At 31.0% G+C, this 22,509-nt stretch overlaps 3 protein-coding genes across 4 annotated transcripts; 1 reads left to right on the forward strand and 2 right to left on the reverse strand.

Annotated features, from left to right (window-relative positions):
* Window positions 1-1,162: 1,162 nt before the first annotated feature.
* On the reverse strand, window positions 1,163-6,540 carry LOC101254682 (protein DETOXIFICATION 14). The gene is made up of 7 exons (XM_004236935.5): window positions 6,135-6,540; window positions 2,916-3,460; window positions 2,641-2,727; window positions 2,486-2,542; window positions 2,172-2,410; window positions 1,600-1,805; window positions 1,163-1,492 (listed from the first exon to the last, which is right to left on the reverse strand). Exons 1-7 carry the CDS (start codon window positions 6,405-6,407, stop codon window positions 1,454-1,456), a joined length of 1,446 nt encoding a protein of 481 aa, XP_004236983.1. The 5' UTR covers window positions 6,408-6,540; the 3' UTR covers window positions 1,163-1,453.
* Window positions 6,541-12,725: 6,185 nt separating this feature from the next.
* Window positions 12,726-18,248, reverse strand: LOC101253179 (protein DETOXIFICATION 16-like). 2 transcript variants are annotated; one of them, XM_010321095.4, is made up of 9 exons: window positions 16,534-18,248; window positions 15,092-15,636; window positions 14,846-14,932; window positions 14,704-14,760; window positions 14,400-14,638; window positions 14,195-14,313; window positions 14,019-14,105; window positions 13,576-13,637; window positions 12,726-13,055 (listed from the first exon to the last, which is right to left on the reverse strand). In XM_010321095.4, the coding sequence occupies exons 1-8, from the start codon at window positions 16,777-16,779 to the stop codon at window positions 13,590-13,592; spliced, it is 1,428 nt and encodes a 475-aa protein (XP_010319397.3). In that variant the 5' UTR covers window positions 16,780-18,248; the 3' UTR covers window positions 12,726-13,055; window positions 13,576-13,589. The 2 variants fall into 2 exon arrangements, with proteins under 2 accessions (XP_010319397.3, XP_069153013.1); XM_069296912.1 differs by having other exon boundaries at window positions 15,092-15,632; window positions 16,534-16,838.
* Window positions 18,223-22,378, forward strand: LOC101249170 (ATP synthase subunit beta, mitochondrial). The gene is made up of 9 exons (XM_004236916.4): window positions 18,223-18,922; window positions 19,699-19,774; window positions 19,891-19,979; window positions 20,127-20,244; window positions 20,331-20,434; window positions 20,527-20,685; window positions 20,772-20,996; window positions 21,097-21,408; window positions 21,967-22,378. The coding sequence occupies exons 1-9, from the start codon at window positions 18,431-18,433 to the stop codon at window positions 22,078-22,080; spliced, it is 1,689 nt and encodes a 562-aa protein (XP_004236964.1). The 5' UTR covers window positions 18,223-18,430; the 3' UTR covers window positions 22,081-22,378.
* Window positions 22,379-22,509: the final 131 nt, after the last annotated feature.

The raw sequence follows: 22,509 nt of genomic DNA on the forward strand, positions 1-22,509 counted from the left end.
AATTATCTTTCTACTTTATGAGAATACGAATATAGTTTATGCATATCTTTCATCTGATCTAACTTATAAAATTGTAATGAGTATGTTATTATCATTAGTAATGCAGTCTTTTGAAAATTATCTTTCTGCCTTAGCGGAATACAAATATAAACTACGTATATTTTACTTTCATCCGATCTAACTTATAAAATTATAGTTAATATGTTATTATCATCGGTGATGCATCTAGAATTAAGTTGATATATTGTCTGTTAGAAAATGTTTTTCTATCTTATAAGAATATAAATATAGTTTAGATAATATCTAGAATTAAGTTGATAATTTATCGAAAATTATCTTTCTACTTTATGAGAATAAGAATATAGTCTATGCATATCTTTTATCTGATCTAACTTATAAAATTATACTGAATATATTATTATCGTTGACGATACATCTAGAGGATGAACATGATAGATACTATTGAGCAGCAAATTGAAAAGATAAGAGAACAACTCCTCCTTGATTCTTCCATTGGACAATTTATTTTTGTAGGCCAAAATTCTAAGATTGTGATATCAAGAATTAATATCTAGATTTGGAATTTATTATTTATTTATAATCTTTTTGAATTTTTTAACACATAGGAGTATGCAAGAAATGTGATTGATTTCAAATCTTATATTCCAAAAAGTATGAATTACAAAAAAATATCAAAGGTAAAACTTGAGTTACAGGTTTATATTTAGTTTAAAAAAAAGCAAACTATTTACTACTATTGTTGACTAGTGAAACATTATGAAATTATGTATATCTGAAAATCTGTAACCGCAGATATTTCTTTATAAAAAAAGAACATAGTGCTATGATTAATCAAGCGTTAGGACATTCTAATATCCTGTTTGTGAACTATGATTTGCGCATTTAACAAGAATTTAGATTATAAAAGAATTAAATTCATTTCAATAATTTTCATAACACGTGAGATTTTTGTGTTCACGAAAAAAAAAAAGGTATGGACTTATGAAATTCAAATTACAAACCCTAATAATTAAATACTCAAATTGAGTAGTGGATGAGCACATTTAAGTAGAACCTAACATAAATGAGGCCAATACATATTATACTTGTCATGTGCAAATTGGTGAGTATACAAACAAAAAAGCCAAATCCCATACCAATCTTTAAAAAATCTCACTCTTCAATAATGAAATTTAGTGACTACACAACATCTATATATAAAATCTACATTAAAAAATGTATTACTTGACACATTTTTTGTGATTATACAAACAAAATAAATTATAAATTACACTCTATAAAGATATGATTAATCATATTAGTTGTAGAAGGTCATACAACAAATATTAGGTACAATCTCCAAAACATAAATTGTCAAAATTGAGGCAAAATGGAGCTCTTTTTGTTTTATATATATATATAATCTTTTTTACCCCATCATGTTGTTGTTGACTCATTTTACCTCAAGAAGCCTCTCCTTTGCCATTTCTGCCTGTTAAATCAAATCAACACACAAGACTTAAAGCAATTTTTCGTCAAGAATGTACACGATTTGACCTATATATACAGAATAATTTTTTGACGAATGGTCGAAAGTACCTGTTTTTTCCAATTAGTGAAGCTTGTTATGATAGAAAGGAGAATAGTTTGAAGTGTTGCACCACATAATATGCCAATCCATAGACCTTTTCCCCTAAGTTCTAACCAAAAACCTAATAAAATAGCTATAGGAATTCCAAATAGGTAAAATGAAGCAAGATTGACATAGGCTCCAATATGTTGCCAACCACACCCTCTAGCAACACCTACAAAAAAAAAAAGAATCAATTCATATTGACAAATATATTATATATATATAAAAAAATTGCACTAACTCAATTTCGATCTTCACTAGTCTGACAATATATTATATATATAGAAAATCACACTAACTCAATTCGATCTTCACTAGTTTGACAATATATTATATATATAAAAAATTGCACTAACTCAATTTCGATCTTTACTAGTCTGAGATGATCATCTGTTCAAGTACCCCTTCTTCTACTCGACCCTCATCATAACATTTTCTCTTAAAATTTCATACTACTACTCAAAACTGATACGTGAATCGCTCAGTAGAGAGAGAATTATAAGTACTACATAGAGAGTAGATTAGTACAATGTCTAACCTGAAAGAGAAGCTTGTAAGGCATCCATTATGACAGATAATGAAAGAAGAGGAGCAATCTTTGCAACATAGTTCACAACTTCCATCTCACTACTGTAAATGAAACCAAAAATGTTTCGAAAACCAAATAGAGTCGCACTTATTAGTATAGCTTCCATTACTGTAAGGAGCATCACTGTGAAAACAGAAATACGCGCTCTCTGTGGATTTCCAGCTCCTAGCTCGTTTGAAACTCTCGTGCTGATAGTTAAACGAGACGTTAGAACTTAGAACCTCAAATCCTCAAATAGAACATAAGTTGAATTTTGGTATTACCTTACAGCACTAGATAGACCATATGGAATTGAATAAAGTGTAGCAATAGTGTTAAGGCTGTAAAACAGAATGTCACAAGAAGAGAAAGTCAGAGAGAACCGTGACTGTCTCATCTAAAAGCTTAAACTGTTATAGAGAGAGATCGATAAACTTACCATACAGACAACACTGAAGTTTCAAGCTCAGGATTTGGCAATAGCCCCGATAACAACACAATGAACTCGAATGACCATCCTTCAAGACTATACAAAACATATATTATACAATTATCTAGCAAGTCAATAATTACAAGAGAACTGTAAATTACATGGGGGATTAGTGTGAAAATTCGCTGGAAACTTATTTTCCTGCAAATTTTCATACTAATTCTCAGGAAAATCTCCATGTAATTCACAGTTTATAAGTTTTTTTAGTAACTAGTGAAACATACCATATCATGACAGCTGAAGGGATAGCAAAACGAAAGAACTCTTTCGTTCCATAGAGAATCTCTAATGAAATAGGCACGCGAGTTTTCTCACAAGCAGAGGAAAACCTCATGTATGACGCGAGAATTGTGACATTTAACCAAATGGATATGTCCATTGCGAATGCAGCCCCAATATTCTTGAAGCTAGTGTGATAAACTAGTAACCAACACAGTGGTACATGAATAGCTATCGTCACGCATGAACTTATGATTAAAGGAAGGATCATACTTTGCATTAGGTAATATCGAACGAGGGGCTGAAGAGCTGCAGTGCCAAAGAGAGTTGGGATTAAACACATTATGAATCTTCCAGCTTCATGTGAGATATGAGGATCTTGTCCGATGAATACGAGTAATCGTCCTATGTATATCCATAACATGGAGAGGGGAATGCAAACTATAAATAGAGAGAAGATAGCTGTGTATGTTTGTGTTCCAATTTTCTTGTATTGCTTTGCTCCATATGCTTGTCCACATAGTGTTTCTAGTGCACTTGCCATTCCTAACTGAAAAAATGAAAATTTACAAGTGATCTTTTCAGCTAAAGTATATGTGATATGCAACTTGAAATTACATACTTTTTTCCCTTTAGTTTGTTTTAGATATTTGTTTGGCTATACATCGTTTCATTAAGAATAAGGAAAAAGAATAAATGTACCCCTGAACTATTGTATGCAGATACTTCCGTCATACTTTTGAGGTATTGGTGCCCGGCACCTGTCATCAAAAAACTAGAGCATATATGCCCTTCACTTTAACGGAAAACTAAATAGAGACACGTGGTACAATCTTATCTATCGATTCGATATTTAATAAATGTCGGGCCGGTGGATAAGATTATGACACGTGTATGTTTGTTAGTATAAAGGGTATATATGCTTTAGTTTTATAAACGGTAGGGACCCCACTGTCTCAAAAGTATAACGGAGGATATCTTTGTACCATTTACGATAGTTCTGGAGTATATTCGTCCTTTTTCCATTAAGAATATTATAGCCAGAATTTCTATAATATTGCTGAAGAAACGAGAAGAACAAAATGGGAATTGATCCTTTTGTTTCTATAGGTAAATAACTAAGCTTTTAAGTTATAACTAAGTACACCATCAAGCCTTTTTTGAGTTGTGGGTGTCAATGTTCGATGATTGTTAAGTGAAATTATTTCCGAATATTAAAAAGGCATAATACATATATTGGACTATAAACTTGTCTTTAAATTTTAACTTTGGCCTCCAACTTTCATAATATACAAACAGACACTTTAACTATCCAACTTTTAAGTAAATAAACACATGAGCCCTACATGACAAAATACACGTAGGACAAAAAATGACATGTAGGATGACATGTAGGACACGTGAGTTTATTGTTCAACTTTATATAAGTTTAAGTATCTACTTATGCACACCCAAAATTGAAGAATATAAATAAAATGCGCCACAAAAATTAAAAAAGATATAGTATTCACTTCGTCTAACGAAGCAATTAATAACAAACAAATAGAATAAATAATCAACAAAGAGAGACTACATCCTATGACATAATTAAGGGTAAAAGAGTCAAATCTCCGTCAAACTAATTTTTTCTTAAAAAAATATTTTAAAATATTACAAATAATTTGAATCCGAAAATATTTTTTGTTGAAAAAGAATAGTAGTAATATATTTTGTGTACTTTTTCTTTATACGAGTTACAACTAATAATTAGGTGATTTAATTGTTTATTAATTCAAATTAAGAACGAATTTGTTTCTAGATTTAAACATGAATAACGTGTTATGAAAACAAAAGTATTTGAACTTAATTATATTATAAAAAAAAGAAGAAAAATAAAAGCAGCCGATAATTATTGTCAATTGTTTTGACCATGACCAAGTTGATAAACACGTAGTACAAAAAATCTTTAGTTTGTCTACCTATAACATTATTAATGATGAACTTATTTTTTATATCGATCGTTAAGAGTTACGTAAATATTAATATAAAGAATTATTACAAGAGAATTCGTATACTTAGTTTACACATAATTTAGTTATTTATGTATTATTTATTCTATCATATATATATATATATATTGTATAAAATAATTATAGATTCAAATTTTTAGAATAGGAACAACACCTTAATAGGTTTATTAAGTTTTATATATAATAAATAAATACGATATCGCTTAGATAAATAACATAATTTTTAATCGGCTATCAAACGATCCAGGTATAGTGGGAATTGCCAAAGAAACAGGAGACAACAAAAGCAGAAATCTTGGACCTTTTTCTATGTTGATGCTTCTTTTTAATAATATAAATATTTCTACGTATTTTTTTAGTATAAGATTATAAATTTAAAAGTTTTTTTTTTATTTTGTTAAGTTAAATTAAAATGAATTTTAAATTTTGTATCAAAGAGAAATACTCAATAATGATATGACTACCTGATAGCTATACTTTATTTTGCTTTCATATTTGAGTTTAATATGAATATTTCAAATTACTCTTCTTACATTTTTGTCTCTTTTATTTTGGAAAAAAAAAATTATAGAGAGCAAAAAATAAAAAATAAAAAACTTCATGATTTAAATTCAATTTCATCTTCATAGATTCATTAACCAGCACAAGTGGGCATTGTTATGTTGAATGGTACTGTTACCTGCCATCTGATCTAACTAATATTATTAATTATTATTATTATTAATAATAATGAAATTGTTACTTAATTATCATATCTTCAACACATAGATTATGATTTTTCAATGTTGTTCAGACTCTTCAAAAATGTCATTAGACACATATTGTCAGATTCTTCAAAAAATAGCATATTTTTAAAAGATCAAATACAAAACTTTTTTTTTTAAAGCAATCATCATATCTTCAACATAAAAGACATTAGTTTTGCACTATGTTGTTGAGATTCTTCAAAAAATGTAATCAAGACACATACTGTCAGATCCTTCAAACGTAATACATAAACATAATTTTTTGAAGCAATTATCATATCTTCAACACAAGATAAAAAGTTTTGCACGTGCAGACTCTTCAGAAATGTCATCGGAACAAATATTGTCAGATCTTTTAAAAGCAGTGCAACTTTAAAAGATCAGACATAGATGCAATGACGATAACATAATTTTTGAAGAGTCTGAACAACGCGACGCGAAATAAAAAGGATGAGATGGATATACATACAAGAAGGGTTAAGCCAGTGACAGTAGCAAGAGAGACAGCAATAGCAGTGCTAGATAGGTAAAGTTGGCCTAAATGACCAACCATCATCATAGATATAACTTGTAACAAATATTGTGATAGTGTTACTGATGCCATTGGACCAGCCAAATAACCAATCCTCTTTATTTCCATCCATATAACATCCCATTTCACTTCTTCATCTCTTACTTCAATATTATTTTCCTCTAATAATTTCTCTTTCACTAACAATCCCTCTTCTAAATAACTTCCCATTTTTTTTTCTATCTTTGTTGTGTGTGTGTGTGTGTTTTGTTGTTGTTGCTCTAGTTTTCTTTAAAAGTAGTACAATAGTGTACCCTTTATATAAACCTTGCATGTGAGGAGGAGGAGGGAGTTGTGGGATACCACTAGACCTAATTATGTACATGTTAGTAATAAATGTGTAGATGTGTTAGGTTAGGTGTGAACAGTGACGGAGTCAGAATTTTCAGGGGTTTAAAATCTGAAGAAATAGACACATAAAGTAGTACTATAACAAAAATGATCATTAGCGGCGATTAATTTTCAATTGTCGCTTAATGTGTATTTTTAGCGGCAATTGACACTCTTTGTATATGTCTTTAAAGTCTTTAGCGACATTGGTTCTAATGGCAATTAACTAATGTCGGTAAAGACCTTAGCACTACTCTTTATTAATGTCTATACTTAATGCCGCTAAAAGTTATTTTTATTGTAGCGTAATCAAAAGGAATTCGACATTTACTATATATACCTAGAAAATATTTTAACTATGTAAAAAAATATAATTTTTTCATGTTCGAATGAACCCCTAATGATAAGGTGATTCCGTCATTAGGTGTGAGGGGATGGAGAAAATGGTCTTATTGATTCATACTTATTCACACCATATGTTTTACATTACGTTAAATAAATTGATTTATTCGTTTATTTTCAAAGTTAATTATGGTATATAATCAATTTGGCCGCTTTTATAATAGTGATTATTTTCGATTTGCTAACAATATTTTATTATAATGATTATGTTTTTTTTTATGAAGTTGATTGTTCATGTTATATTAGATGTTCTAACAACAACATTTCCTAAAATATATATACAAATAAACAATGATTTGTAAAAAGGTTTGGGTGTATTATTTGAATTAAAATGTATATAATTGGGAAATTTTTATTTTTTTTAATTTTCCTTAATTAACCCTCAATTAATCTCCACTAAATAGAGTTTTTATTTATTTTCTATATCTATATATATACTAACACCATAGAAATAAGCATCTCCATTTAATTGGAGCCCAAAGACCAAATAATCTACATCTATTAATTGGAGTCTTTTATTGAAAATTTAATGTTTCTCCAAACTAGCTAATAATTAATATTCGTTCAAAAAAAATAATTAGACTAATTAAGTTTTAATTTAATTAATCGATATGCCACGTGTCATTGTTATGCCTATATTAATCACCATTTGTAGCTTATTAAAAATTTATTTTCTAAATATTAATTGTTTGTTTGATATAAATACTGGATTCAAGAAAATATATATCACAATTTTGACATATATATATATAATTTATAATATTCCTTCTGTCAGTAAATTATTTATGATTTATTTTACATTTTACACTGTTTCGAAGAAACACAGGTTGACTTAGTATATAATATTTATTAATATTTGAACAATCATAATATCGATTCATAGCTAAAATATTTGTAATTTTCAAAAATATATATTATTAAGGATTTAAATGAAAAATTAGTTTTTTTTTTCTTAAACTTTAATATGATAATATATAAGAATAATTATCTTTAAAATAAAATCACGATAGATAATATGAGACGAGTTAACGATGAAATCATGGATCGTGTTATAATGATTTTATTGGGATTGGTGATTTATAAAATAGTGTACAGTTCACTGCAGAGAAAGTGGCAAAAATTAATTATATTATCGTGGTACAATTATATTTGCTAAAAACCTTAATCGTGCAGACAAAATGGAGAATATCTACACATTTTATTTATTTTTTTTGCATAAAAGTTGACTAGATTTAAGTGTATTTTTTATAAGCCATCTTCAAGATCGAAATTGTAACTTTTAGTTTAATTTTTTATTTTTTAAAACCAATTAAAAGAATTTTTTATATTTTTGGTAGTTTTTTTGTTTTTAATTTTTTGGTGATATATTTAAGATCTTAATTTTTTAAGCAGAATAGCAAACATTTTAAATTATATTAGGTATTATAACTATAATTTAAGAAAATTGTAATTTGCGGATACAATTTTATGAATTCTTGCTATTTGCTTGGTTTATAAAAAACGTTTGATTTGTATAAATTCAGAATTTGTATAATTCGATTTTTGAGTGTATAATTTCAGAATTTTGTGTATACTTATCCTAGCAATTTGTATACGATTTATGAAAAAAATCATAATAGATTACATTGTTTATATATTGGCAGATGAAATATACCAACTCCTAAAGTTTTGAAAAACTCCTAAATGTAAAAATATAGAATTTGTATATATTTACTATTTTTGTATATTTGCCAAAATTGTTGTTACGATACCAAACTTTATTGAAGGACCTTTTACCCGTGCACTATATAATAATGTATTCTAAAGATATATATGTGCCCACGTGGACATATTGCCATTTATAATGTTGCATCCACGTGGGTACATATATACCTTTAAATAGTATAGGAAGTAAAAGGTCCTTTCTAGAGTTTGATATTATCATAATAATTTCGATCAAAATTCGAATATATTTTAAATATTTTTTATTTAATCAAATTAATTTCAATGATTATTGTATTTGACTCTCATGAAATAAAACATAAATTAAAATCCTAATTTGAAACGAAAGGAAATATGAGTTGAACATGTAAGTCTAATGATAATTAACTCCTCTAACACGTAAACTATTTTTTTATTATAAAATAAATGAAAATGGATTGGAACTAAATGTTTATTTGCTTTTCATTTGACCAAAAAAAAATCAAGTTGTTCAGATTTGTTTTTTAAAAAATTAATTTCATGTAGTTTAGAAAAAGTAATATTTCTTTAATTTTATGATTTGATAAAATATATTCTTGATTGATTTTACACTTGCATGCGTCATGTGTGTACATGTAATAGTCAAATCTCAATTTTATAGAAAATTATTTTAATTAGGGACCATTTATAAGTTGTAAAGTTTACTTGGTAAATAAAAAAAACATTGCACATTAAAATAATAATAATAGTAGTAATAATATATTTTTATATTTTATAATACCGGTAATATAATAATGTTAAAGTTATCATTAGACACAAATCAATTACTTGTCTTAATTTTCAATCAATTGAAAAATCACAGTACATATTACCTTCATTAAAGTAAATAAATCCATAAAAATTATTAGTAAATAATTTAAAACATTGTTCTTTCATGAATTAATAAAAATAAAAGTGTTTTAAATAGCAAAATATAGAAGTTCTATGATTTTGAAAAGCATAAAATTGAGAAATGAAAATCAATTGAAAGTGAAGATATAAATTTAATTATATTTCTAGCTAATTTAAAAGAATATTCAAATGATATTCATTGTTATGATATTTTCAATTAGTAACTGACTCGTTATTTGAGTTATTGTGAATTTTTATATTTTTTTTAAAAATAAATTGAACTTTTTAATTATTTTGTTGAATAATTTGAGGATCAATAATGCTAATTAGGGAATTGGGCATATTATTTCGATAGAAACTTATAAGCTAGCGAGCCTCAATTGTACGTTAAGCTTGTTAAGAACAATAAATGGGTGCTTGAGACGTGTGCCTGACAAAGCGAAATTCACATGTATATCATGATATTTCGCCCAAAAGAAGCTTTGAAAGTGTCTCGAAAAAATCTTTGGCATAGCTTGATGGAGCAAAATCTCACACATACATCATAACGTATTTCGCCTAGAATCAAGTCCTGAACGAGCAAGAAAAAAATCTAATACATCATCTTTCATAGAGAAAAATCTCACACATCTATCATAACGTTTTATTAACATTTCACACAAAAATAAGCACCGATGTGTCTCAAACTAAATCTCTCGAAGTTATAATTTAATTTGCAAAAATATCGGTAACACTCTTTTGACAAAATTTATTTCATAAAAAACAGCAATATCACTTCATCTCTAAGTTTCGAATCTCAACTTCCAACTATATGCATCTATTAAGGTAGCGTTAGCTTAAAGATTAGACATTTTAAAAATGATATTTCGTCTCAATTTATTGTGAAGATAATATTATATTTGAGGTCTAACATATTTTTTTCTATAGTTTTTTTTAAAAAAAAAAAAAAAAAAAAAAAACTAGTTATGTTAACTTGTAGTATTTTTTTAACATCAAATATATAGATTTTATTTATAAACATTTGAAAAATCCATATCCAAATTTATAATTAAATTTGAAAAGAAGTGTCGAAAACATTCTTAATCTCTTCACGAATTGTTAGTTTCATTCTCGTATTATTAACAACCATAAAAATACCATTTTACTTGTCTAGCTGAAATACACCTTCGATATTTCCAACATATATAACTGAAATACACCTCAAAATTTTCCCAAAGTTTAGAGTATTTTCAACACTTTTCTCGACCCTTTTTATTAAGACACTCTCATGCTTCTACTAGAGTTTAAGGCCATTTATTATGTTATGCGACAGATCAAAGATTTATCAGAGTATATCTAAGTTTAGTTATACAAATAAAAAATTATTTTTTTAGGAAAAAAACTCTGAATATCCTTACATATAAATTAGAATAAATGGGAGTAATAATTTTAACTCAATCTCAAAATGTATTTTGTAGACTCAATTATTTTTCAAATTAAAAAGGAACAAATAAAACCTTAAAAATATGGGTAGGTTACAAAAAATTTTTTTAGGTGTACCTACAAAAAATAAAAAAACTTTTCATGTAGCTAGAAATTGAAATAAAAACTTTTGTAATGTTTCACGTGGTACGCATTAAACCTGAATAATAAAGATTGATGATGTGAAAATTACAGAGAAAGAGAAGTAAAAAATTGGAGACACGAAAAGAAAAATTTTCCCCATTAGTTAGATTTTTTTATACGTAAATTAAAAAAATTAATAAATAAGAAAATAATTTTATTAATATAATTTTTTTTAATTTAATAAGATAGACAACTAATATAAGATGTAAGGAGTAACGTTCAATTAAGTTAGACGATAAATAAAATATGGAGACCCCTTCTTCTTCTTCTTCTTCTTCTTTATTCATACGATATTCGAAGCTCACATTGAATAAAGTGAGAAACAAAGTCCAAATATTACCCGTTCCGTATTAATTTATATGATATAGTTTAATTAAACATTAAATTCAGAATGAAATTATAGTTTACAAAATTGTTTATCGATAATTTCATAAATATTATATATTTGTTTAACTATAAATTATTTTATGAAAATTAAAAAAAAAAAACTAATTTCGAAGTCTTAATTTTCAATTTGAACTATCATACAAATATTAAATTACCAATGGGATAATGCCCAAGTACCTCCTCAACCTATGCCCGAAATCTCAGAGACACACTTATACTATACTAAGGTCTTATTACCCCTGAACTTATTTTATTAATAATTTTTTACCCCTTTTCGACCTACGTGGCACTATCTTGTGGGACCAACGATGATTGACTTTTTTTTTCAAACTAGTACCACGTAGGCTAAAAAGGGGTAGAAAATTACTTATAAAATAAGTTCAGAGGGTAATAGGATATAGTATAAGTGTGTCTCTGAGATTTTGGGTATAGGTTGAGGGGTATGTGTGCATTATCCCATTACAAATTTGTACTAAAAAATGTATTGACTATTACATCACCAATTACTATCAAGTTGTTGTGGAGCTTGTATTATTAATCTGTCTCTCAACGTGGAATAAAATAACACCATACAATTTCAGTATTTATTTCAATCAAACACAAGATAAATTCATCCTCAAAAATTAATGTCGATATTAATTATCTCTCATCATTCACACCAAACGAGCATTAACATTAATCGATTAGTTGAAATACCATCTTTTAAAATAATATAGCATTTAATTTACTTGTTCTCTTTATGGTCTTCAACTGCTTATTACCCAACACATTTTATTGTTATGAGCTGTATGTAATGTAGTACCAAGAAACAAACATAAAATAATTTTGTGGATTTAATAGTTAGTTGAGTAAATTTATGACCGTTTGTACCGCTTAATAAATATGCACATTAATAAAATAAAAAAAAGATAAAATCTTTACTGACAGAACACTATAAACATTTATAAAGAGTGTTAACGATCACTAAAAGAATATATAAATGATAAAGATTGAGTAAAAACTTTTGTTATATATATATATATATATATATATATATATATATATATATATATGGACAAATTACAGAAATTACATACTTTTAAGGCAAAATTACAATTTGTGCCTTAAAAGTTTATAATTACAGAAATTCCTCAAACGGATACATTAATGGAGGGTCCGATTGCATTAATGACCAAAAAATCAAAGCGTTGATACTTTAAAAAGAGGATCGAATACATGCATTGATATATTAAAAAGAGGGTCGGATACATTAATGGTCGAAAAATCAATGTACTGATACATTAAAAAGAGGATCGGATACATTAATGGAGTGTCGAATACATTTTTGACTTAAGAGAAAAATGAGGAATTTTGGAAATTTATGAAACTTATAAGAGATAATAGTGATAACGAATATATATATATATATATACTCTTCATAATTCCTACCAAAGTTGTTGTAATTTAGGGATTATCAGCCCAATTATAAAATCTACAACCCAGTAATCCACGGGCCTTGATCGGCCCATATTGAAATATTTCCACCTACATTTGAAGCAAAAATAATTTGTGAAATTGACATGCATACATAAAAATTAGGGAAACTTACGTAAATCTCAAAAGTTTAGAAGCTAATTACTTAGATATACTTTAATTTACAATATTATGTATCTTATCAGACTTTGGTGGATCAAATATGTTCAGATATATGTATCTCGAGATTCATGAGGTTAAAATTGAGTGTAATTTGTTATTAATATATTGTATCCAAGTGGAACATGCATTTGAGCGCTTGCCTCCCTTACCTCTCTCCTATCTTGCTCGCTATTCTCCCATGTATCTAATATCTCATATACATGCGAATCATACCAGATACATACAGATACATATATCTTGTGTGACCCATATGTATCTAGAATGCAGAACAAAATATCGCTCGCTTCTCTTTTTATTTTAGTGTATCTAGTAGTAAAAATACATGTATTTAAGTATCTATTCCGCAATATATGGTAGGGAATTCTTAATTAGTGATAAGATACGTAATATATAAATTAGAAAATGTTACCTTCTCTCAATATATCACATATTTAAACCACAGCCTTGAACTCTATTTACAGCTTTTCTTGCCTAATATCAAAGATTAAAAAAAAAAAAAAGGTTTATGTTAGTAATAGGTTCATAGAAAGCAAAACAAAATTAATTGTTGTTTGTTCATTAAAAAGATAGGTAGCATATCAAACAAAACTAAATTTGCTTTCGCGAGCTAGGAGTAAGTCACTCATTCATCCTTAACCAGAAGTCTCTGTGTCAAGACTTGGATACGAGAGTCACCTTTGTTAGGAAAAACTTTACCTTCTACCGTGGGACTTCCTGACGCAAATTTGGATTAGCCCGACTCAATAAGGGTACCAAACACCGAGTGAAAAGCCAAAAGGTTAAAAGAGTTGCTTTCACAACTGGATATAGTTCTACTAAGTAAAAGGGAATGAGCAATCTGTAGGCATATACCTCCTTATCCCAATTAGTGCATATATTTATCGCGATAAGCGCCACATTTTGCACTAGCAATGCACATATGATCCCCATCCATAGTCCCTAAACATAGATCAAAGACAACGATCGATGAGATTTGATTCGGGGTAGTTAGTTTTGAGGGGATGTTAAAAGAGTAATAAGAGATGTACCAGGCCTCCAGTATCGAAAACGAATGCAAAGAGAACAGAAGAAGGTAATCCCACAACATAATAAGCTCCAAGATTGATAAATGCACAGAGTTTTTGCCATCCACATCCTCTAGCAGCCCCTGAAAATGCAAAATGAGCATACTCTAGTATGTAACGTTGTCGTTCTTAATACAGCTAACGAAAGATCAATCGAGTACTTCTCAACCTGAAAGCACACATTGGAAGCCATCCAAGAAATCAGATAAAGCAAGCAGAGGCAAAATCTTGGCAACGTATTTGATCACTTCTTCTTCGTTGCTGTATAGTTTCCCCCACACAAAACGAACCAAAATGGTGGTGGTCGCGATTATCAGTCCTACTGATATGGCCACAATTACGACAACATGTAAAGCTAATCGTGCTCCTTGTGGACGACCAGCCCCCAATTCATTTGAAACTCTTGTGCTGATAGAAACAATTAGTTAAAGTTGATACATATCAGATCACTTGAGTACCGTGCATCGACTTACCTTATAGCACCACCAAGTCCAACTGAAACCATGTACACCATCCAACAAGTATTGAGACTGAAAAGAATTTCAAAAGAACTTGTGTAAAGGTATACGTACGAAGCAAAATGCACAATAAGAAGGATGTTAATAGAACACGAACCTTATCGATAACACTGATGTCTCTAATTTAGGATTAGGGAGAAGGCCAGATAACAGAACAACCATCTCGAATGACCAATATTCGAAACTGAAACCAGCGAGATAATACGTTACAAAGTCCAGTTACTCCATAACAGATATGTCTAGTAATAGAATTGGAAAGAATAAGAACATCGATGCATAAGCACGTTAACGAGTAAGTACATTGAACATATTGATTAATGAAAAAGAATGAGATTACACTTACCAAATCATAACAGCAGAAGGAATGGCAAGCTTGATAAAATCTAGAATGTCGTCCAAAGCTTCCTTCGAAAAACCAGTCCAAGTTTTTCTACAAGCCGGGGAAAATTTAACATAACCAGCTAATAAAAACACGTTAATCCAATATGAAATGGCATTAGCCAAAGCAGCTCCCTTGCTTCCGAGACCAATCTTGAACACGAAAATCCAACATATAAGAATGTGTGACAAAGCCGTGAAACCAGAAGTCAACATCATGGGCATCACTATATTTTGAGTCTGTAGAAATCTGTTGAGGCATTGAAGGATGCCATACGCGAAAAGGCCTGGGATCATCCATCGATTGAATTGTCCTGCTTCGTTTGATATATCACGGTCTTGACCACAAGCAATGAGAATTGTGCTGGTGTTGAACCATATCAGTAAAAGCAAAATGCTCAACGAAAGAAGAACGAGCATTGCTCTTTGTGTGTAAATGCCAAGCATATGGTGTTGCTTAGCTCCATACGCTTGCCCACATAGTGTTTCCAGTGCACTTCCCATTCCTAACTACCAAAAAAATCGTGAAAATCAAGGAATGAAACTTCGAGATAAGAAAGGAACTAGCTCCCAATTAGCTCATTCAGGCACAAAGATGAACTTGTCTATTTTGCGAGTTCAACTGAACCTATTACTTTACACTCGAACTATGTATACTTATAACAAAAAAAGGGAATTCCTTATCTCTAAGTGCGATTCGAACTATTGATTTACGTAATTGGAACTATTAGTTTTGCAACAACCAAAAACTATAAATCCATCACTAATTTAATTTGAGTACCTCTGTAGGATAAACCTCAACACGAAATGAAGAGCAACAACATCAAGTGATTGAGTTAATTAGTTCGTCATCTAAAAATTATCAACCCCGGAGATATAGTAATAATTATAAGTAGACAAAATTGTTTCAAGCACCGAAATCAGACACATCAATCATACTATAAATCCACTAACTCTTAATCATGGATTCACCTCTATTCGAGCTGTGCACAAATCGAATCAATAACCATTCAACATGATTTGAACAAACAATAGCAAAATGACACATGTTGTCACATTTTTTAATCCACTAACTCTACATCATGAATTCGCCTCTATATATTTAGTTTTATCTACTTTTTTTTAACATCACGACACCCCTCCATAAAATTCCTAGCTTCGCTGCTATGTGCAACATACAAATCCAATCAACAACCATCAATTTGAATCCACTAACTCTAGATCATGAATTCACCTCTGTACATATAGTAAACTCAACTTTTGTTTTATTTTTTTAAATATTACGACACTCCTAGTGAAAATCCTGGCTCCGCCACTGCTGATGAAACATACATATCCAATCAATAACCATTCTAAGATGATAAATTGAACAAACAATAGTCACTAACAAAAAAGAAGTTAACTTACCAAAACACTGAATCCAGTGACTGAAGCAAAAGAAGTAGCCATAGAAGCACCAGAGAGAGACAATTCACCCAAATGACCAACAAACATGATGCTAATAACTTGAAGACAATATTGCAGAATATTAACTGCTATTAGAGGTACAGCAAGTCTTAATTGCCTCTTAATTTCTTCAATAATTGTAGTAGTGTTATCAAAATCATGGCTTGTTTCTTGATTTAACAATAATGGAACTTGTGGACCTTCCATTTTTTTTTTGTTGTTGAATCAAGAAAGTAAAAGGAATCTTAATCATCATTTTATTGGATGACCCTTAGTATACATTTGGACAAGGATTTATCATATTATAAAATTGTGGGGTTCCTATCATATATAGAGATCTCTTTCGTTTTCGTTTTATTTTATGTGATATTGTTTAATTAGACATAAAATTTTGTTATATTTATAAAAATTATTGTAAAGTAGGAATGATAAATTAAATAGTCATCAAACAAGGAAATTGTGACATTCTTTTTTAGACGGATTAAAAAGAAAATAATATGATATAGATTAGTATGAACGAGATAATATATTTTTATAGATTATACTTTCGTTTGTAAATAGATATATAAGACCGATATAATATAATATCGTATCATATTTGTGTTAGATATGGAGTAATAAAAATATCTTTAAAAGTTATTTGTATGTCAAAAAGATATTGAGTTTAGTTATTGTGTCGATAATAACAATAATATATATAGTGAAAGAAATTTTGGTTGGCTAGAATAGTGTACGCTGATCTTATGATTACCTCATGAATGTAGAAATTGTTTTCAAAAGGTCCTGAATTCAAGTGTAACAATTTCAAAAATAAAGAAAAGGAAAACAATGAAGAGAACTTAACAACAAAAATATGAATAAACATAACAGTGCACTAGTCGAAACACAATAAACAGATGATGATAAATATCAAAAACTAGAATCACAAAAATATAGCTACTACAACGACATATACCATGCTCTTGAAAGTAAGACAACACTCTACTACCTACTAATCTTTTACTCTAATACACAATCTCCGTACCTTTCTATTTAAGATCATGTCTTTGGTAATTTAAAATTGCGTCATGTCTTGTCTAATAATCACCCTCTTTAATATTTTTCGGCCTACTTCTCTCTTTGATCGTGCTTTATGCATTCAAGCCTCTCGCACCTCCTTAGTCGATAGTGTATACATCTCTATTTCACATGTCCAAACTATCAACCTCGTTTCCCTCATCTTGTTTACCATAGAGGTCACTCCTATCTCCTCCCGAATAACCTCATTTCTAATATTATCTCTCATCGTATGCCCACACATTCATCTCAACATCCTCATTTTCGCAACATACATCTTATGAATATGAGAGTTTTTAACTGACCATCGTTCTACCCCATACAACAAACGTTCATCTATCTATACTCCATAAAACTCTCGTGTTTAGAAGACTCCGAAGGCAAGTCTCCTCTTCATTCATGCCGGCCTAATACGATGTGTGATATCATCATCAATTTTCATATCAATATTACAATGTCAATAGTATAATAGTTTTTTTTATTATTATTTACACAATATTATATTTATTTTAGCATTAATTTTATTAATTTACAATAATATTTTATTAATGATTGATTTAGTAAAAATAAGGACTTCCAAATTATTCGCCAAAAAAGTTGGAATAAAAGCCAAAAAAAAAAAAAAAAAAAAATTAAAAAAATGCAAATTCTCTTCGTTTTTTCAGCAGAGTAAAAACAGTAAACGGATCTCACACACACACACAGTGGGCTCTTGTTAAATCACCTCTTCACATTTCAAAACAAACCCTAGCTGTCCTTTTTTTTCACTTTCTCTCTCTACTCTTTCTCTCTCTACACTTCCATGGCTTCCCGGAGGCTTATCGCCTCTCTCCTCCGTTCGTCGGCTCAACGCGGTGCCGGCAGCGGTGGTGGTCCAATTTCCCGATCATCAGTAGCAAACTCCATTGCTAGACCTGCTTCACGCGCATCCCCTAAAGGATTCCTCTTAAACCGTGCTGTACAGTACGCTACCTCTGCAGCAGCTCCGGCCTCTAAGCCATCAACACCGCCGAAGTCATCTGGTAGTGAAGTTAGTGGAAAAATTACAGATGAGTTTACAGGTGCTGGTGCGATCGGGAAGGTTTGTCAGGTTATTGGTGCTGTGGTGGATGTGAGATTTGATGATGGATTGCCTCCAATTCTTACTGCTCTTGAGGTGTTGGATAATCAGATCCGACTTGTGCTTGAGGTTGCTCAGCATTTGGGTGAGAATATGGTTAGGACTATTGCTATGGATGGTACTGAAGGACTTGTTCGTGGTCAACGTGTGCTTAATACTGGCTCTCCTATCACCGTGAGTGATCAGAATTCCTTATCGTTTGTTTTTTTTCATATTCAAATGTTCATACTTTACTTATTTAAAAATTGCATTTTTTTATCTGAAGGGTCTAAACATGAATATATAATATACATTGTTGAAAGTGCTTTCAGATCTTAATGCATAGTTCACAAAACTGCAATACGGTTGAATCATCTAATGTAATAGTTATCTGCTTAGGAAGATAAATCATTGATCAGTCGATCACACTTCAATCCCAAGTTAGTTGGGGTACTTTCCTGTTACATTTGGCACATTGCATCCGAACACCTTCTGAGAGTTTTGGAACGTACCTATACTTATCCTTGTGATTTGTTGTGAGAGTTTTGGATGTTGAATTCATTTTTGCTCAGGATTTAGTGTTCAGTTTGAAAGAGACTTGGCTCTGTTAAGCGGTAGGAGTTTATTACCATGGGAGTGGATCACTCATGTGGCACTGTTAAGCTGTAGGAGTTTACTACCATGGGAGTGGAGTGCTCATGTTTCCTTATGATCACCAGAAGACATCCGTCACTCATGTTTCCTCGCATTATTTTGTTTTTTTCTTTTAGAATTTGTGGTGCGGTATGGTGACTGTGCTTTGGCTTCGTTGTAATGGTATCTTCCGATTGTTGTTGTTTTTAGTATCTTCATTTTGGCTGCCTCCTGTCTTGTACAAGTTTTCCTTGTATAACAGATTGTTTACGTTTAGTTGAGCTTGGACATATTTAATTTGTTTTGAGCTTGATGGTTTGCCTTTCTTGTGATGACAGGTTCCTGTCGGTCGATCCACACTTGGCCGTATCATGAATGTCATTGGAGAGGCAATTGATGAGAGAGGCCCAATTAGTAAGTCAAAATTTCCATGGATACGCCGTATTCTAATTTATCCATTGGACTAAAGTTTTAATCTATCCATAAGAATGGTTCTGATAATTGCATCTTAATCTGTAAAATGGTTACAGCAACCGATCACTTTTTGCCAATCCATCGTGAAGCTCCTGCCTTTGTTGAGCAAGCCACTGAACAACAAATTCTTGTCACTGGTATTAAGGTACTTGCTTCAATTCTTATTTTCTTGGGCAGTATATTTTTGCACTCCATCCAAATGCTGCCTGCATTCACTAATGATTCCTCTGCTACTGCCTTTAACTGAACTTAATAATGACGACTATTCTATCATTATTGTGCTTTTGATCAGGTTGTTGATCTTCTTGCACCATACCAAAGAGGAGGGAAAATTGGTCTGTTTGGTGGTGCTGGTGTTGGCAAAACTGTGCTTATTATGGAGCTTATTAACAATGTTGCCAAAGCACATGGTTAGGATTGGTTTCTTTGTACCTCATTATATACGTCATATAAAAGTCACTGCAAAGCTGATCCGTTGGATGACTTGACTATACAGGTGGTTTCTCTGTTTTTGCTGGTGTTGGTGAGCGAACTCGAGAGGGTAATGATTTGTACCGAGAAATGATTGAAAGTGGTGTCATCAAGCTAGGCGAGAAGCAAGTTAGTTTAATCAAAATTATGTTCCATACATCTTTATCTCATATTGTTTTTATCCTTGCATTGCTGACATATTATGATCTCAAACTATTCAGAGTGAAAGCAAGTGTGCGCTTGTATACGGTCAAATGAATGAGCCCCCTGGTGCTCGTGCACGTGTTGGACTTACTGGTTTGACAGTTGCTGAGCACTTCCGAGATGCCGAGGGGCAGGATGTGCTTCTCTTTATTGACAATATTTTCAGGTTTACTCAGGTAGGCATATCTTTTAAAGTCCATGTATAAATTTGCTTATTTTGTAAACCTGACTGTGGCACTATCTGCATCTTGTATTGAAATAGGCTAACTCAGAAGTGTCTGCTTTGCTTGGTCGTATCCCATCTGCTGTGGGTTATCAACCAACTTTGGCTACGGATCTTGGAGGTCTTCAAGAACGTATCACCACGACCAAGAAAGGTTCTATTACGTCCGTCCAAGCTATTTATGTGCCTGCTGATGACTTGACAGATCCTGCTCCCGCTACAACCTTTGCTCACTTGGATGCCACAACTGTCTTGTCCCGTCAGGTATAATGCCATTGTTTGATCTGGTGCTGTAATTTTATTAACTTTCACAGTTGATGGAGTACATTTAACTTTGGTCATCACATTTCTTTTTGGATGCCAGATTTCTGAGCTTGGTATCTATCCTGCCGTCGATCCACTTGATTCTACATCCCGTATGCTCTCACCTCACATTTTGGGAGAGGATCACTACAATACTGCCCGTGGAGTGCAGAAAGTTCTTCAAAATTACAAGAATCTTCAAGATATTATTGCCATTTTGGGTATGGATGAGCTTAGTGAAGATGATAAGATGACTGTTGCCCGTGCACGTAAAATCCAAAGGTTCCTCAGTCAGCCTTTCCACGTTGCTGAAGTTTTCACTGGTGCCCCTGGAAAGTATGTCGACTTGAAGGAGAGCATCAACAGTTTCCAGGTAATTAATCTCCTCAATCTTCAACTTATTTGTCAGTTTATATTCATTGTCATTTGAACTTTAAAATATGAGATTATTGTATGTTTGTTGCATCTATTTGTTGTATGGAGGCTTTCTCATGCTGCTGGTCTGCCATGTGACTAGAAGTTCCTTTTACCTTTCCTCTCTATTGTATGTGATGAGCTACTGAATTTATTAGTTGCTCTCACATTATCATACATGTTATAGAACCTCTTTGACATGTTAAAATCTTTATTATTCATGTGATGCAACTTTTCCTGCTTAACTGCTGATAATTAGAGTTGAGCATCTGCCATTACTTACCCTTGTCTACTGCAAGGATGTGCAATGCTAGTATGTAATTGACCTTCTTCCTGGTTTTTATGATGCTGATGAATGTTTTTTCCAAATCTTCGCAACTACCCCCCTCCAAAAAGAGAGGACCTCCCCCCCCGCCCCCCTTTTTTTTGCCCTTGATTGAAGATTGTCAACTACTTTAGTACCTTCTTTTTAATTTGGTCCTATGTTGATGAACTCTTTGTTAATATTTTTTGACAGGGAGTATTGGATGGCAAATACGATGACCTTTCAGAGCAATCGTTTTATATGGTTGGTGGTATCGATGAGGTCATTGCCAAGGCAGAGAAGATTGCAAAGGAATCTGCAGCCTAGATAGATTATAAAAATCTGTGACTTTCTTTTGTTCTCTTCACCAAAATAATTTAGTTTGTGACATTTTGGTTCTTTTTTTGGGAGGGCCAAGGGGTCCTTAATCTACTTTTTGTTTCATCTTTCCAAACGCGGGATTGTTATAGAGAGACATGCTGCAGCCAAAGACGTTGTCGCCAAACCCCCTGCTCTGTTATGTCACATAATAAGGGGGTTATATATGGCGAACTTGTATATGTTACTTTCATGTCTTTTTTTCGAGAATTTTTGATGCTCCAATTATCAAATGTCTTCTAAACAATATGTTCTTTTTTCCATTTATTCTTTCCTTGTTGCAGTGATCATCTTATCTAAACTATCTACACTTTGGGTGTTTTAATAAGTCATTTATCTCCAGTAATATTTGCTATTCTTCTTTAAGAGTTGTACTGA

The sequence above is a fragment of the Solanum lycopersicum genome, chromosome 4 (assembly GCF_036512215.1).
Source record: "Solanum lycopersicum chromosome 4, SLM_r2.1".
NCBI classification, from domain to species: Eukaryota; Viridiplantae; Streptophyta; class Magnoliopsida; order Solanales; family Solanaceae; genus Solanum; species Solanum lycopersicum.